General features: G+C 42.8%; 1 protein-coding gene across 1 annotated transcript in view; it reads right to left on the bottom strand.

Annotated features, from left to right (window-relative positions):
* Nucleotides 1–2,538: 2,538 nt before the first annotated feature.
* The window catches only part of PAPOLA (poly(A) polymerase alpha), a 58,729-nt gene continuing 44,478 nt past the window's right edge, over nt 2,539–16,789 (bottom strand). The window contains exons 17-21 of the mRNA XM_090271371.1: nt 13,464–13,606; nt 11,369–11,490; nt 10,934–11,154; nt 4,917–4,991; nt 2,539–2,940 (exon numbers count right to left, since the gene is read on the bottom strand). Of these exons, the coding sequence (XP_090127497.1) occupies nt 2,845–2,940; nt 4,917–4,991; nt 10,934–11,154; nt 11,369–11,490; nt 13,464–13,606 (657 nt within the window). The 3' untranslated portion in view covers nt 2,539–2,844. The remainder of the gene's footprint in view (nt 2,941–4,916; nt 4,992–10,933; nt 11,155–11,368; nt 11,491–13,463; nt 13,607–16,789) is intronic.

The raw sequence follows: 16,789 nt of genomic DNA, 5'->3' as shown, positions 1-16,789 counted from the left end.
CGAGGTTTAATAAAAAGCGATCCCACACTACAGCCGTGTTTTCACACACAGCAGAGGAACTGGAACCCAGGATTTCTGGATTGAGATACGCACAACTGTGTGTCCCTCAGAATAACGGCTTTTACGTAAGGACGTCTCCCCTCCACCGGGAGCGCGGAAGATAATCACCCCCGGGCTGGCCCTCACCAACGCACGCACGGGCCGGTCACATACACAATGCGGATCCTTTGGGGGTTTAGGGAAAGCGGCATCTGATCTGGGTTTAGTAGGAAGAGAAGCACAGGATCCCGGCTGTCTGTGGTTTTTAATCCCATCTTCGCTGAGAGGCAACAGTGCCACCTGCTGCCATAGGAGGGAGCACCACCTGCCCTGAAACCAGCAGCACTGCGAGGGAGCACACGGGGTACACGCACGGCACACCCGGGAAAGGCGCAGCGTCCACAGACGCGGAGTACACACTGTGGGGGACGGGACGGCTGCAAGTGGTGAGTATTAACTGCGTTCGTGTTTCCCTCCCTAATGATCACTTACATGAAAAACAAACACGCAATTGTGTGAGCTATCAGTGGATACGAGGCTGCTGCTACTGGCATGAGTTAACCAGAAAGAGATCTTCTCTAAATGTAACCACAGTAAATTCTTCTCCGGGTCTTCACTTAGGCCCACGCTACACACACTTCAAGTAGAACCAATCATATCCCTTAAAAAACAAAAGAAGACAAAGTCAGTCAAAAGAAACCAGCCGACTATGGAATTGTGCTGCTGTTGTTTTTTATTGTGTTTTCAATGGAGAAATACATCATCTGTTTACAAAATAGCTCTTGAAAAATACAAGGAGTACAGATACTATAAAACAAAGCAAACTCCAGTCGTGAGACACTACGTACATCATGCGAAAGCAACGGTCTGATCTCCAGGTTATGAAAACTAGAATTAAAAAGTTACTACACAGAAAAGGGCCAAGTTTCCCAGCTTGGCAAAACTTGGGTGCAGGTACATGAAACGTTTAATAAACTGAATTTTTTCCCAATGTGTAAACAAAATGACAAGACTAAATCTGTGCCTGGCAATTTCAATCTAACTCTGAAGCTACACGACACACAGAGATACCTTGTACACGTCACCTGTTAGTGTGACCGGCTTCCTTAGGCGGTGGGAGGGCAGGCAAGGTGACTGTGCAGAGCGGAGGTGTGGGAGCAAGGGCGGAGCACTGGGCAGCACAGAGGACGGAGAAGAGGGCGCCCCAGGGGACGCCCAGCCTACAGGGGTGGGGGGGGTGGGGGGGGACGGACTACACTCCAGCGTTGGGAAATGAGTCGAGAAGAACAGGGAGGAGCTTAAGTAAGTGCAGTGTACCATGAAGATGCACGTGTGACAGAATCGGGCACTCGGAGGGTTCGTGGAACATGCTCATCAGGAGGGCCGGTTAGGTCTGCTTAGCCCCGACAGAGAGAGAGCAGGTTTATCAGCATCTGGCACCCCTCAGAGTTGGTGAAGGTGGGGGCTCTGCCGCTGAACTCTGAGGAATTACTTTCTTCAGAGAAAGGGGTTCCTAATCTGTTGACGGGATAAAACAAAACGAAGGCGGCCTGGAGGGCGCTGACTGGATGCCACGTGCTTGCCGGAAATGATTTGTAAAATGTTTCTGCAGGTACCATTTACTGACAAATTTTGGTCAACCATTTAAAAGTAAAAAGTAGTCTAAAGTTCTTGGAGAAAATGCCTTTTGCCCACATTTTTAAAACTGAACACCAACTTCACTGCAGACAGGAGTCCGGCGGAGTGTACAGAAGTCCTCCTACACAGAGGTCCGGTGGGCGCCCAGACGACACCGTGCTCACAGGCACCGCCTTTAGTCCCCCGCGGTCTCGGCCACGGGCCGACACCGGGCGGCCTGTGCCCCCGGTTCCCCACCGGCCTCAGAAAATACTGGCATTGTGTTCGTGTGAAAGAGCCCCACCTTATGCACACAAGCAGAAAGGGAGAAAGGAAAACGAGGGGGAGGGAGCAGGAAGCTTTGTTTCGAAGACACCAGATTGAAGGCTAAAGAAGAGGAGCTTTAGGGAGCTCAAAGGGAAATGTCTGCTGGCTGATCGCTGATTTATATGCACTCTCAACAAGTCTATAAATAAAACCAGTATATCGTTTGTTAACCATGACCCCGTCACACCAAGTATTTCCTAGTTATCCTTTCCATGTCACACGCCTGCCCCGGAGCGGACAGCGCACCTGAGGGCTGCGGCTGCCCCGCAGGGACTGAGCTGGACGCGCTCGTGGCCTTCCTGGGAAGCACGGCGGTGCGCCGCGCGAGGGCGTCCGGCCTGGAGACTAACGGTAAAGGGGATTCTTCAAGAAAAAAGTGAAAATCCATCAGTCTGAAGATCTAAAATTAGTTCTACTTTCTAATAAAAAATTACATCAAAGTGCATGATCAGAATAAGGAGGTCTTATGCCAGTTTGTATAGCAAATTTTCCAAACAATGCAACAAACATAAACCCAATCCAGATGTCGATTATGGATACAAATAGAGCTTGAGGTTGTTTTTTTTTTTTTGTTTTGTTTTTGTTTTGTTTTTTTGGTTTTTTTGTTTTGTTTTTTAAAGGCAGTAATTTTTTGAAATAGTTAATGCAACTGCTGCTAACACAATAGTAATAGTGCTCCTGGCTTCACATACGAACCTGGACTTCCGACCAAGTGCTGATTAGCCCAGTGAGGGAGATCACCAAACACACCCTAAGTCCATTTCAGTCACGTCTAGTCTTGTCCCCTCCAGTCTCCTTTTTTAGCATTTGAAGACAACAGGTTGAGTTGGCAGATATTGTTTATGGACCCCTGAGGTGTTTTTACCGATTCAATCTCAGTTTTATTGAATTCTTGATAACAGGAATAGGATTTGCAGGGAGAGCAGGGATATCAGAAAGGTCTGTACTGGATGTTTTCTGAGAACAAAAGCAAAGAACACAAGGTTGTTCAAAGCGTCGTAATGTAACAACAGGTTCCCTTCCCCACTGCTTTATGCCTAAGAGACGGACGGGGCCTTATCATAAGCAGCATTAAATATTTAAAGAAAAATGTTCTAAAATGTTGTCAAAATAAAGTGCAAATAAATGACTTGCTATGAAATTATTTCTTCTATACCTGTAGAAATATTTTAGCAATATATAGAAAACTGTTAAGTAATTTCAAATACAGCTTTTACAAATACACTCCTCTAAGAATTACCTATCACATAATTATTAAGTTCATATTAAACTATTTGTACTTGTAATAACACCGATGGCTGTTAATACTGACTGGTATTGGAGCACCCCCATGTGGGAGAAAACTTAAACTTCACCTTATCTATAGGAGCAGCAGTTATCAGTAAATTTATTATTTTCTGACCCTGTAAATTATAAAACTAAATCTACACAACTAAACAATAATTTAATTATTCTAAATTTCAAAGAAGTCTCATGTTAAAAATAAACTAAATCGCAAGCCTTCTTTAAGATTCAAAAACATAGAGATGAATTTTTAAATGTTTTATTACGGAAAGTTCCAAAAATACATTAAAGCAGAGAGCATTGTATGATGAATTCCCATGCCTTCATTATCCAGCTCCACCAACTGTCAAATGGAAGCCAGTCCGCTGCCCTCCCACCTCCACTCCCAGATTATGCTGAAGCAAGCCCCAGAGATCCTATCATTTCATCTGTAAATATTTTGAGTTTATCTTAAAACAATAAGGATTCTTCGTTAGACACAGCCATAATATTTTCATCACCCCACCCCCAAGAAAAAAAACACTCCCCGTATAGTACCAAATATAGGGATGCATTTCAAAAGCCAACACAATCACTGGGTGATTTTCCTGTCAATGGCTCTAGGAATCTTTTCATTCTTCTTTCTCATAAAAAATAGCTTTTAAGAGGCGAGCCCCCGTGGGCACCAATCCCCACAGGGATGAGCTCGGTAGGTAGGGCAAAGCCTCGGCAAGAGCCCCCGAGGGATGCGGCAAACGGCAAGACCAGCAGGCCCAGTCGCAGGACAGCTGAAGTGCAACCGGTAGGTCTGTCCACGGGCTGAGGTCAAGCACACGACTTCCTAATGCTGTTAGTCACTCCCCGCCAATGCGTTATTATTAAAGGTTATAAAACTAAGAGACATTCAGAACAGCAAACATACTACGTGGAGCATCTGTGGGACTGTGACGCAGGGTAAGAGCCAGCAGGAGCACATCCTAGGGCTCCCACATTAAAGCGACGCTGAGCCGCAGCGCAGCAGGGCACCGCCGGGCCTCAGCGTCCTGCGCGGTCCGCCGGCTTCCCTGCCAGTGAAGGGAAGTATGTACTTTGTGTCACAGTTTGACCTCGGCTTTGGAATATAGCCAATTTGAAATAACTTAAGAAGAAAACATTTCACAAACAAAATGGAAATTCACAAACCAACGAAAAAAAGATTCCAGGTGCCTACTGTATGCAAGGGACTGTCACAAGTAGAATTTCTAGGTCAAATGAAAAAATTATTTTCAAGAACCATAGGTTACATTAAATTAATAACTGAAGAGAAGTAAACAGTGAGGCAGAAACACATTTTAAAAATATACAAATCATATTAACCTCATAAAAATCCATAAAAAATGGTTTTTAGCTGTCATCATTTACATTTCACTGTGACCTATAAATAAAACCTCTCTATGAACACTGTGTACGGTGACCAGTGAGGATTTAAATAACCTGCACTATCAAATGTGGGAGGGGACGAGGCGGCCATCCTGACAGCGCAGAAAGGGGAGAAAGCTACCCCATCTAACCCCGGGCTTTAGAAACTGACAGACACATCCCGTACAAGCTAGCAAGCAGTGCCTTGCCGTTCACTACACCACACGGATCTTCACTTTTACAAAACTCTGCCTGCTCGGTGCGCTCAGTACCTGCGAGGCCAGCAGAGAAGCCGCCGCGGGAACAGCGTCCGAGTGCGCTGCGCTCGTCTCTGTGTCGGGCTGTTCCTGTGGGGCGGAGACGGGAAAGAGACGTAAAAACACAGGGAACGTCACTGGGCTTGTGACTAACAAAGAACACCCACTGGGAAACAGGAAGGACTGAGAAGGGTGCGCCTGCAGGGCCAAACCCCCAGCAAGCCCTGCGTGGGCCAGCACCCACCTCCGGCCGGGACACTCCCGGGCGCCTGCGTAAACCCTGTCCCGCAGTCAGAACACCTCAGCTTTCCCCCCAACTCCGATTCGGACGTTTTAAGCAAACAATAACTAAAGACACGCACAGGCCCATTATGAAACGTTGCCCAGACAATAATTAACAAAATACAAACCCAAGCTCTTAGCTCTGGGGAAAAGAAATATCACTAAATAAAATTACCAAAGCACACACCTGCTCCTACACCTTTAACTAAAAGTAGGGAGTGTCTGAACAGCCCCCCTTCCTTTCGGTTCCTCTCCCCTCCTCCGTGACCCAGGCACTGACCCTGCTCTAAGTTTAATCAGAAAATACAGGCGGAACGAACCGTGTCGTCCTTTTTAGATCCAGTGCACAACACACACACACATGTGCGCACGAGAAAATAAACATAAAAAATTGGTATTTCTAGAAAAAAATATACATTAATAAAACAATGAAACACCAATTTCTGCCCTGAAACTACAGAGCATAAAAGAGGCTCCCAGGAGCAGACACGTGGAAGTGCAGGGTTCCTGCAGCACAGCTTGGCAGTCTGTATGCAGCTTTAGAAGGAAGCATTCTCCTGTCCTCAGGAATTCCTCTTTAACTTACCCTAATAAAAAGGCCACAAATGCATGGCGGGTACTTAGCTGCCGTTCACACTACAGTGGAAGAGCCACTTCCCTGTCTTTAACAGAAGCGATCTCTAGCAACAGCAGACTGGCTGCATAAAAAACAGAACTGCTTTGAAGCAGCCTTCTATGCAGCCATCAATAATATTTTCTAGATTATAAAATGACATAAAAAATTTCCTTGATTTATAGGGAGAATAAAGATTTGGAAGCAAAAGGCACTGGCAGCATTCCCAGACAAAATCTATAAAGATATCAAAACAATACTTGTTAAAATATCAATCACGGGAATCTGGGTAACTCGGGGGAAGGGAGATTTCCAGTCTCCTACAACCAGGGGTTAGTTAAAAGCCTTTCTTTAGCGCAGATCAACTTCTGAAGAGGAGGACGTTCCAAGTAGAACAGGTTTGGCTAAGCCCGTTTCTCCCATCCTCCCTACCTAGCCTCGAGCCCCAGGGACCTCAGGTTCTAGTCACAGCCTTCTGCCAAAAACGAGTCTCTAACGTGTCCCACGTGCGCCCCGGCAGGGAGAAGACCTCGTTGTGGACCACTCAGAGCCCTGCGTCCCCTGCGGGAACCGCCTCAGATGCCCCGCCTTCCTTTCCTGAAGCCCACGCCGCTCATGCAGTCGGAAAGGAGCCCTAACCCTCTCACCTCGCGCCCCCTCAGGTACTTCTGGTTTCTGTGATGATGTAATTAAATGCCCCTGTCTCTCACCCTCTTTAGTCAAAGGCAGGGACACAGCTCACTCCCCGCTCTATGCCATGAGGGGCCCACTAGGTTAGAGCGTCCAGAAGGGCCTCAAACATTGGCGGAATTCAATTCCAGCGTTATAAACTGACACTCAGAAGGGACAAACACTCCTCTGAGAACACCTCGGGACAGAAGCCAGTACAATGCTCCGGAGGCAGTCCTGCCACACCTCCTGCCCTCCTTAGCTGTGTGTGCACCCCAAGGCTAAACTGCAGTGCGCCTCTGTTTCCGCGCCACTCAAAGCAGGACAGTTAGGGTCTTCACTTGTTTCATCCTGTTTCTTTAAAAAAAAGCTTTATTCTCTAAAATGAACATTTTAGATTATCTGCCAATCAACGCTTTAATTTATATATTTTTAAATTATGAAATAATTTAACTTGTAAAATCAAGTATAGAGTAGTGGTTCACTTAATTTTTTCATATCAACAAGTTTAATTAGTATACTAATTTTTAGTATCTACCAAAATTAAAAAGAACACGATGAAAACTTGTTGATCATCACCACCTAAAGGGCATTCCCCCAGACCTGTAAGTTCATAGAAGTGTTTTCCTCAGGTCTGAATTTTTAAATTTATTATAATTCTATTCAAAACAACTCATTTTTGATAAAGAGGGAGAAAGGAAAGCCGAAAGTGGCTATACTTTCTTATTCTTGCAGTGACTTGTTAATAGACATCACTTTCTTAAAAAAAATAATTTTGACACTCATTCCTTTGCTTTATTTACTATGCAAAACTAGAATTTAATCTTAAATGCGTCTCTTAAACAAGACACAGAAACCACAGGCTAACTTACAGAGTAGGAGACTTAACTGAAGTATCAACCAATTCTGTAAGAACCTTCTTTTGTATCCTGCAAATATACAAACTTGAGAAATACGCAGTAATTAAAATGACTACTGGGCAAATTTCTTTTTCTTAAAACACTTTTTTTTCTTAAATTGACAGTAGAAAGAAAGGGCATGGGGAGAAAGAGGAAAGAGAAGGCGGGGGGGACACAGAGAGAGACATCGATTCACTGCTCCACTTACTGATGCTTCATCGGTTGGTTGTTGTATGTGCCCTGCGTGGGGAGCAAACCGACAACCTTGGTGCAGGGGGACAATGTTCTAACCAACTGAGCTACCCAGCCAGGGCCAACTACTGGGCAAATCTCAATTCTGACTGGCCATGTGACATCATGAAACTATTCTTATTATTGGTAAACACACGCACAAATGTATATGGTAATAGGGCACTATAATTTTGTTTTTACTAGTCCTTATTTTTAGAAATATTTATGATTGAAATGATATGCCTAGGATCTGCTTGGTAACAACAAGGACGGGATTAGATATGTAGATGAAGGAAGGCTGGCAATAAATTATTAACTGCTAAGTGATGCAAACATAACTGTTTATTTTAATTTTGTATATATATATATATCACCCTGGTCAAGTAACTCAGTTAGTTAGAGCTTTGTCCCGATACACCAAGGTCAGGGCATATACAAGAATCAACCAGCCCTGGCTGGTGTGGCTCAGTAGATTGAGTGTCCACCTGTGAACGGAAAGATCACCAGTTCGATTCCCAGTCAAGGCACATGCCTGGGTTGCGGGCCAGATCCCCAGTTGGGGGTATGTGAGAGGCAACCAGTAGATATTATCTCGCACACATCAGTGTTTCTCTCCTTCCCTTCCCCTCTCTCTAAAAGTAAAACCTTTAAAAAAAAGAATCAATCAAAAAATGCATAAATAAGTGGACCAACATTGATGTCTGTCTGCCTCTCCCTCCCTCCCTGAAAATCAATTAAAAAAAAAAAAAATACACATAGCTAAAATATAAATAGAGCATCACAAGTTCTAAATATAAATATAGGGCAAATTTTTCTATTTTCTATTCCTACCATTTATATACATTTAAAAAGCCTTAGCACATGATAATACCTAAGCCCTCCTACCGATATACATGTTGGTGTATTATTAATTAAGTGGTCCCCATGTTTCTTTCTGATCTGCTAAAATTTCTAATATCAAGTACTTGTTAAGAGAGAATAAAATACCCAGGTTAGGAGAGTTTCAAAATTAGGCTATTTAGGACATTCATTATAATCATCTTCCAAATAAGCACCATGATTTTAGGCTGGGTACTAATCCTATCTCTCTCATAGCTTTATAAATGAAAATGCCAACAAACCTCAAGTTTCTCTTCTAAAAAATCAGATTAGTCTAAGAGATAGCCAAGATCCTAAGATCCCTTCTAAACCTTAAAATTCTGTTTTAGTAGTCAACTTCATAGAGCTGCCATTAACAAAATCCAGACTGAGAAACTATACAGAACGAAAAATTCCAAGAAAAAAGGAGGAGAAACCTCTATTTTACAGGGTACTTAAGAGACATCAATCAGTTGCTAAACAGGGATCTTACTTAGTTACTGACTTGAACAAATAAAAACTTTAAAAAATCAAAGACACAATCTGGGATATTTGGGCACTAACCAGATAGCTGACATTAATAAACTTTATTTTTTTCTAAGTGGGTTATATTGATTTTATTTATACGTTCTTTTCTGTAACCATTGCATTTTAGACAGGAGGTGTCAAAAATACTAACGAAATGACGCTGTCTGGGTCTCGCACCTAAACCGCCCGAGCGCAGGGGATGGAAAAGGCCGCAAGAGTTCAAGGTGCAGCGCCCGGCTGGGTGCGTTACGCCAGAAGCTGCGTGCTGGGTAATGGGTACATGAGATGATTCTCTTTATTTGTGTGTCTACTTAGAATTTTCCATACGAAGTTTAAAAACTTTATATTCCTACTGCTTCTCTAAATTAGGAAACGTGAGTGTTTTCTACCAGGGTGAGAGTACATGAAATTACAAATATTGTGCCGGTACACATTTAGTTAGAGCTCACAGAGAATCATTAAGAAAGTCACCACTTAACATTAAGAAAACAGAATGGCAGGCTTCTAGAGTAACGCTTACATGTGCTTTACTAAGGTAAAAAGAAATATGAATTCTGAAACACTCCGACAACTCTGAACAAGAGCCACAGACAAAATGTACATTTACACCAAAACCGGTACGTTTTTAGGCTGATGCACAACACGGTCCAGGAGTGCTGGGGCCTTTAATAGAAGGTCGCCGAGACTCTGGGTCGCTGCCTCCCCCCACCCCGCCTGCAAAAGGTCTCAGTGTAGTATCTGGAGGATGGGAGGAGGCAGATGACTGAGGAGGGGGTAGGCTGAGCGCTAATCCCCTTCTGGTGGTGGGTCTTTTTTTTAAAAAAAAAAGTTAAGTTCTACACAGAAATATTAATTTAAAAAGTTATTTCCTTATTGTAAAAACAAAAACAAAAACAAAATCCCAGGCCTAACTCCTAGAGAGCCTCTGATTTGGTGTTTCTGGAGAAGGCCCTAAAATCTATACAGAAGGGGGCTGGGGGGGAGGGGGCGGCTCAAAATCACTGCCTTTAGAGATAATTCCACAGACACAAATGGGTTTTCAAAATACATGTTTTAAAATATGCCGTGACCATTTTTCATTCACACTTGCCATCACAAGAGTGACAAAATTCATCCAATTATTCATACTTCATTAATAGCGACTATTTTCTAAAACAGAAAAACTTCAGAATAACCCAGGAAGAGAACAATGTGTCACCATTACAGCCCAACGAGTCCACGAGCAGGACGTGCCCTCCACTCTAAAGAAACTCCGCTGTGTGAGCTACGCTCCTGACCTGGCGCCTGGGACCGTCCCCTCCGTGGCAGCGGGCAGGGCCGCGCCAACAGCAGGAGCCTGGGAGCGGCTCCAGGGACCAACGCAGCCGGGTCACAAAGTGGCTTCTCTTCTAAGACACACACTGACATCAACGTAAACTTTTACTGGTTTTCTTAAAACTATCTGAGACGTCGGTAAGATACCCACCCACCCACTGTAAGGTGCTGAAGGGCTGCCAGAAAACAGTATTTCGTGAGGGTTACAGGACACAGCCACTCCAGGCCCCCAGACGGCTCTGACGGGGCGGCCTCGGCCCGCCGGCCTGTGGGAATCCCTGAGAACCACTCTCCCCGCCGCAGACCCCAAAGCCCCACCCGGGTCAGAGGCAGCAACTGCGGCCAAAGGGCTCTCAGCGCCCAGCACACAGGCCAGACGGTGAGGAGAAGGGTCAGCGAGGACGCCCTGCTGGTCTGCGCGAGGCTGTGTTACGAGCAGGCAGCGAGGCCCGGCCCCGAGGGAGAGGCGCTCACCCAGGGAGCGGGGTGCAGAGCCCACGGCACGCCTGCCCCACCTGCCGGTCCCCCAAAAGCTTCCCTCCTGCCGCTTCTCAATTGTGGCTCAAAAGGTTTTCTCCCGCTGGATTTTAAAATAGGTAAGCTGGTATTATTTCCACGGGTAACAAAGCTATAGATACCTCTTCTGTTTTGGTTTTCTTGGGACTCTCTTCTTTATGAGGCGAGGATCTCCTTTTGACTCCTGCTAGAGGGTTAGGTATTTTTGTTGCTGCGTTTCCTGAAGGTCTAGGAGGCGGGTTTACCAGGCGCGTGGAAGAAACAACTCTGGAGACCGTAGGCTTTGGTGGTGACGAAATGGCTGGCTGTGTGGCAGTTTGAGGAATGCTTTCACTTGATGTCCCTAAGCAGTGAGTACACATTAACACATGAGAATTAAAACAAGGCCTATCGACACCCAGTTATCCGTACAGCCTACGTCTCTGAATTTGACTTCACGGATGATTTTACATGCCAACACGAAAACGGCCTTTACAAACAGAATTCACTCTACTGACGAAACAGAGGCAGCTCTCAAAGTGAAGACGGAACCCCCTGTGCTGCGCGCGCGCCCCAACCTGTCACAGCGGTCTCCTTCCCCGCCGGGCTGTCACTGGAATTCGCCTGTGGCACAGGAACCTCAGGAGCCTGTGTGTTGGTCACCGATGCTGCCGTCACAGCTGGAGCAGGACTGTTTCTGCTGTCAAAGAGAATAAAACGGAGTTAAAAATCGAACAGAGAACATAAAACTGAATCATGAAGTTTTTGTGAAGTTATTTTCTGAAGTAAATGACCGCTGAGGCTAACTCCTCAGACAGGCACATTAGTCACTGACTTCGTTCAGTAAGACGTAACCACCGATCAGAAGCAGACCAACGCTCTACAGCAGGGCCGCCGCACAGAGCTGCCGTGCCGTGTCCCTCGTCTGCAACAGCCCATGTGGCGGTCACCACACAGATGAAGTGTGGCCAGTGAGAAACTGAGTGTTTGATTTTATTTAATATTAATTACAACGGAAGTGCCACATGTGACTAGTGACCACCATATTGGGATAGTACTTAAAAATCTGTTATCTGATTAGAGGTAAAACAGAATCCTATCAAAAATAGGAATAAAAGAACCATCTGAGAAACAGAACTTGACTCAATCAGCCTGTGGTAAAATCGCCTGCTGTATGTGACAGTGGCAGCTTTCCGGAACCGACAACGTTAAGTGAGCATTCACTGTACGTGAAAGCAGCTGAAGTCAGCAGAGCAGGTGATACACGGCCTCGAGGGAAACAGGGAGAGGGATGAAGGCCTGAGGAGAGAGCCCTCAAGGGCAGAAACCTCTCATGATTCAACGGAAAAGGCGAGCTGGCCACAGAACCACAGATGCAGGAGAGAGCCACTGCGAACATACACCATAAACTTAAAATCCAGAAGTCTTAATCACAGAAGCTATTTAATATTTCTGCTAATTAATATTAAACTTCTGAAAGTAATATTAAAACTTCTGAAATTACTTAGTGCGTACACCTATTTTACATATACATTTATAGTTGGGAATACATGAAACAGTTTAGTCTTGCCTTACTTATTATTGCATTATTTATTTGTGTTACACCTGTAAACCTACTTTTGCCCACTTTTGTATGTTGCAAAAAATCAAAGTACACAGTCTTTTATACAAATCCTTAAATTCTTATTAAAATTTCTTTTACAATTAAAAAAGACATTAAAAATAAAAATCTGTACGTTAACACTATACATGGAGAACTATTCTAAAACTACAGACTCAGATGCCGTGCTGATGACTGAAGTCTTCAGATGATGCATTATTAGCGTAAAACACATCACACATTCAAAGTCCAGGACAAGAGGGCTGAACACTGCACCTCAGCATTTTCTATTTCAAGCTTATCCAAAGAATCGCCCCAACCTGAGCCTTTGCCACTAGTAATACTCAAACAATCCAATTTTTAAAACTGCTTTTTAAAAACTGAAATAAAACATGCGTTCACAAACGTGCTCAAATTTTAAGTTATCAACTCACTTACTAACAAGTGTTCAGTATAGCCATCACAATTTAACACATTAGCAGCACCCCAAAAGTCTACCCTTTCATTAAAGTCTGCAGGGACACACTCTGAAGATTTATATAAGTGAAATATAAATATGGCATTGGCCTTTTGTGTTCTAGTTTTTGTTACCACAGCCATGTACATATTTCTTTCATAATAAAAATACTTAACTTCTTTGAATGCTTTTAAAGAGACATTTAATTCTTCAAAAGGTTCCCCTACAGAAACCAGCCTCCCTAGATCTTCACCTTCTTTAGAAGACCCTTAGTATGTCGTAGGTAGTTCTCCTGCGGCACAGGCACAAGCCGCTCTGGGACAGAAAGGAAACCTTGTTCCCCTTGGCTGTTCTCCTTAGCACACCGTGCCGCTGGCTACAGGCAGCAGTTGTCCAAGTTCATGCAACTGAAGAGGCTATGGTGCTAGCAGTCACGTTCACGTCCACACAGACTACAAGCACGATGCAGGAGGACAAGAAAAATACTTTCTGCAAAACTTAAGACTGTCCATTTAAAAAACACTACAAGAGGAAATGGAAATAATATTCTAAACAGATGACTCAACAACAACAAGAATGTATCGCCACCGCGCTGGCCCTCCCTCGTCTCCCTTACCCCTGAGAGCTGCCAGAACTGTTCAGTGGACTGGTCTTCATAGCACTGGTGGGTGAAGGCACAGACATGCTGTTGTCACTGTCCATAGACAAGTCGAGGCTGTTCTCATTCAGAGGTGTCAACCTGACACCTTCTGTCGAATGCTGCAATTAACAAAATACTTGATCAAAAATAGATCTGTGAACATCTTTTACTTAACGGATTTCTACTAAAAAGTACAAATCAAAATTTATGAAAATCAGAACTGTCACTGATATAGAAGGCAAAGATTTGAGACAGACAAACTCCTAACTTCTAAGAGGCCTACAACTCAACGAGAGTTCTCCTGTGGGAGAAGAAGGAAAGAGGAATGACACACTGAACATACACACTGAATGTAAAACACACTGCAAACTAAAATGTACATAAACACACATGGATCTTGTATCTGAGGGCTTACATACACACACACATATGTATATTAGAGAAGTCTTTTAATAATGACACGATATTAACAATGAGTATCTCTAGCTAGCAGAATTAGAAATGTTTAGAGTTTTGGTAAATTATTCTATAATAAAAACTGTGTAACTTCAAAAAATATCAGTAAGTACCATTTAATGACACTCCTACTTATAAATAAACAAGCCTCTTCAAATCAAGAGATTTTTTAGTGCTCTAACTAGTTGCAACTTAGGATTTCAACATCGTATATCCAATAGTGTCAAGTATCCTACAGAAGAAAATAATGTTCTGAAAACTAAACCTTATAACCATATATAAATCCTAACATTGGCCTTGCTTCTTAAAAAGCAAAACATTCAAATACCAAAAAACCCAAATATAGCTAAAAAACTATAAGTGGTTCTATGATGAAAGTTGATTTTTAAAGAGACTTAAAGTTTCAATTTTGTCAATCAATGCTATTATAATATCAAATTTACTTCTTCAGCTTTTTTTCTTCCCAGGACACTTTTAGCCCCAGAGTTCACTTACCCACAGAACGTTTTAATGGAACGACTTTGCACTGCTGACAAAAACTCACACCCTGTGTGCACGCACGTGTACGCTCTACAGAGGTACCACTGGTGGACATAAACAAACATGACCAAATAAGGAAGATGAGACTTGGCCGAGCAGCGAGCAGGAGAGCAATGCCACGTGCTCATGAAGTCCACCGTGAAACAACCTTCCTCGTGTTCTAACGCGCCCCTTCCCTATCCAAAACTGCTACTGATCTCTCACTCCACCAGACAGGGATTTGTTCAGTAAGTTACACTCAATTCTAAATAGTTACCTGCACGACCAGGTAGTCAGATACCTGTGAGGTAACAAGCCACTTGTTAAAAAAGATAACCTGGTTGGACTGCACAGAAAACAGCATTAAGCTGCTTTGCCTCTGTGCCTACATCTATGTCTCTGTCGCTATTGGCACAAGAGACTTCAATGCTAAGAAATCATAAATAGCCCTGGCTGGTGTGGCTCAGTGGGTTCAGTGCTGACCTGCGAACAGAACGGTCACTGGTTCGATTCCCAGTCAGGGCACATGCCTGGGTTGCAGGCCGGGTCCCCAAGCGGGGGTGTGCAAGAGGCAGCCAACTGATGTTTCTCTCGCACATGGATGTTTCTCTCCCTCTCTTTCTCCCTCCCTTCCCCTCTCTCTAAAAATAAATAAAATCTTTTCTAAAAACCATAAACATTCTATCACAACTTTCTAGTAAAGGATAAATAAAGACAGAACATACTACAGAGAGAAATACACACACACAGTTTGCATTGAGACCTAGGTCAAATTCACATCACATACTACTTAACCTCGGGCAAGTTTTTTAACCACTCTGTTCCTCTATAACACAAACAATACCTATGGGTTTGCTGTACCATCTTATCTATCTATGAAAAAAACACTTGTACTTTGTGCTTTGCAAAAAGCATTATTATTATAAGAATCCAATGAAAAGATTTACAGATGTAAATTTCTAGACACTTATAGAAAGGAGAAAAGTGCTATTTTACGAGTAGAAACTTGGAAATAATTTAAATAATGTCAGTTAGAGGATAGATTTTCTCACTACAGCCATCCAAAGAATCATTAAGCAACCATTTAGTACTTATAATCTAATCTGCATAGGTAGTCACAATATAGCAAGCACCAAAAAAGGGTCACACAATGGCTGTCATCAAAAACCTTTTTAAAATACCTATTAAATGTGGTTACATTTTTGCACTGAAGAGTATGGAGAAATAAACCAAAATGTTTAGAGTAGTTATTAATGGGTGATGAGACTATATTTAAATGTTATTTGATAAATACAGTTTTTAGACTAAACAAATTTCTGATTAATGATTCCTTTTATATCCTAGAACATTTTATCTACATACTACCTTAAGAAATAGAGTAAAAATAAAATGTTCTTAAACTATACACTAGTGGTTCCAAATACTAATGCTGACTGGTAAACAGGAGTTTTAAAAGGTAATCTGAATCAAAAGTTCTGGAAAATTGAATTACCTGTTATAAATAGGTGTTTTAATAGAACAGAAATAGGTTAAGTGTTAACATAATAATCTAATTATTTAATTTACTGGTGAAAACATAAAACGTTTACATATTTTTATATGTAGCATTTACACAAGTATGGCTGCTTAAGCCCATCAATAATACAGCACCAAGGGACAATTAGAAAACAAATATTTAACTTGACACTTTAAAAACAGTTACTTCATGGTAAATTTTACTTTATATATAGTGACAAAGAATAAAAGAAAAAGAACAAACGCTGCTCAAGAAAACAGTATGTTTTTATCACTTTCTAGATTATTTAGGTAACTCATGCGATCGTTAGGTTGAGATGAAAATAAGTTAAGCTACATGAAGGTTTCAATGTGATACTATTTTAAAAAATAAAATTTTTAAAATTGCATTTTAGACCAAAAAAGAAAGCAAGTACCCCAAGCTTAGTGACTAATGGTGATGGTGATGATGGTGGTAGCAGAAACAAAAAGCAGCATTGACTGTGTGCCAGGCACTAGTCTACGTGGCTTTTTACACGTATCAACTCAAGTCATTCTCACAAAATACCCAGCGAGGCAGGTAAAAATTATATCCTGATTCACGAAATGAGACAAATCAAGATCATGCCATCTGATCTAAAACCTGCCCAAGTCTCAAGGCCAGGAAGAGCAGAACCTGAAACTGAACCAGGAATTCTCCCTCAAAGCCCTGGCCTTCACTCACACACTCTTGGATTACAACGTATTCCATGTTTTAAGAGACAGAACATTACAGAGCTGAAGCCCCCTGTCCGCTGACCACTTCATCCCTCTACTCCCACCCCTGCCCCCAG

This window comes from Furipterus horrens, unplaced genomic scaffold (assembly GCF_987537825.1).
Source record: "Furipterus horrens unplaced genomic scaffold, mFurHor1.1.pri manual_scaffold_3, whole genome shotgun sequence".
In the NCBI taxonomy this organism is placed as follows: Eukaryota; Metazoa; Chordata; class Mammalia; order Chiroptera; family Furipteridae; genus Furipterus; species Furipterus horrens.
Note: the sequence above shows the minus strand (reverse complement) of the source record. Positions and strands in the feature narration are given on the sequence as shown.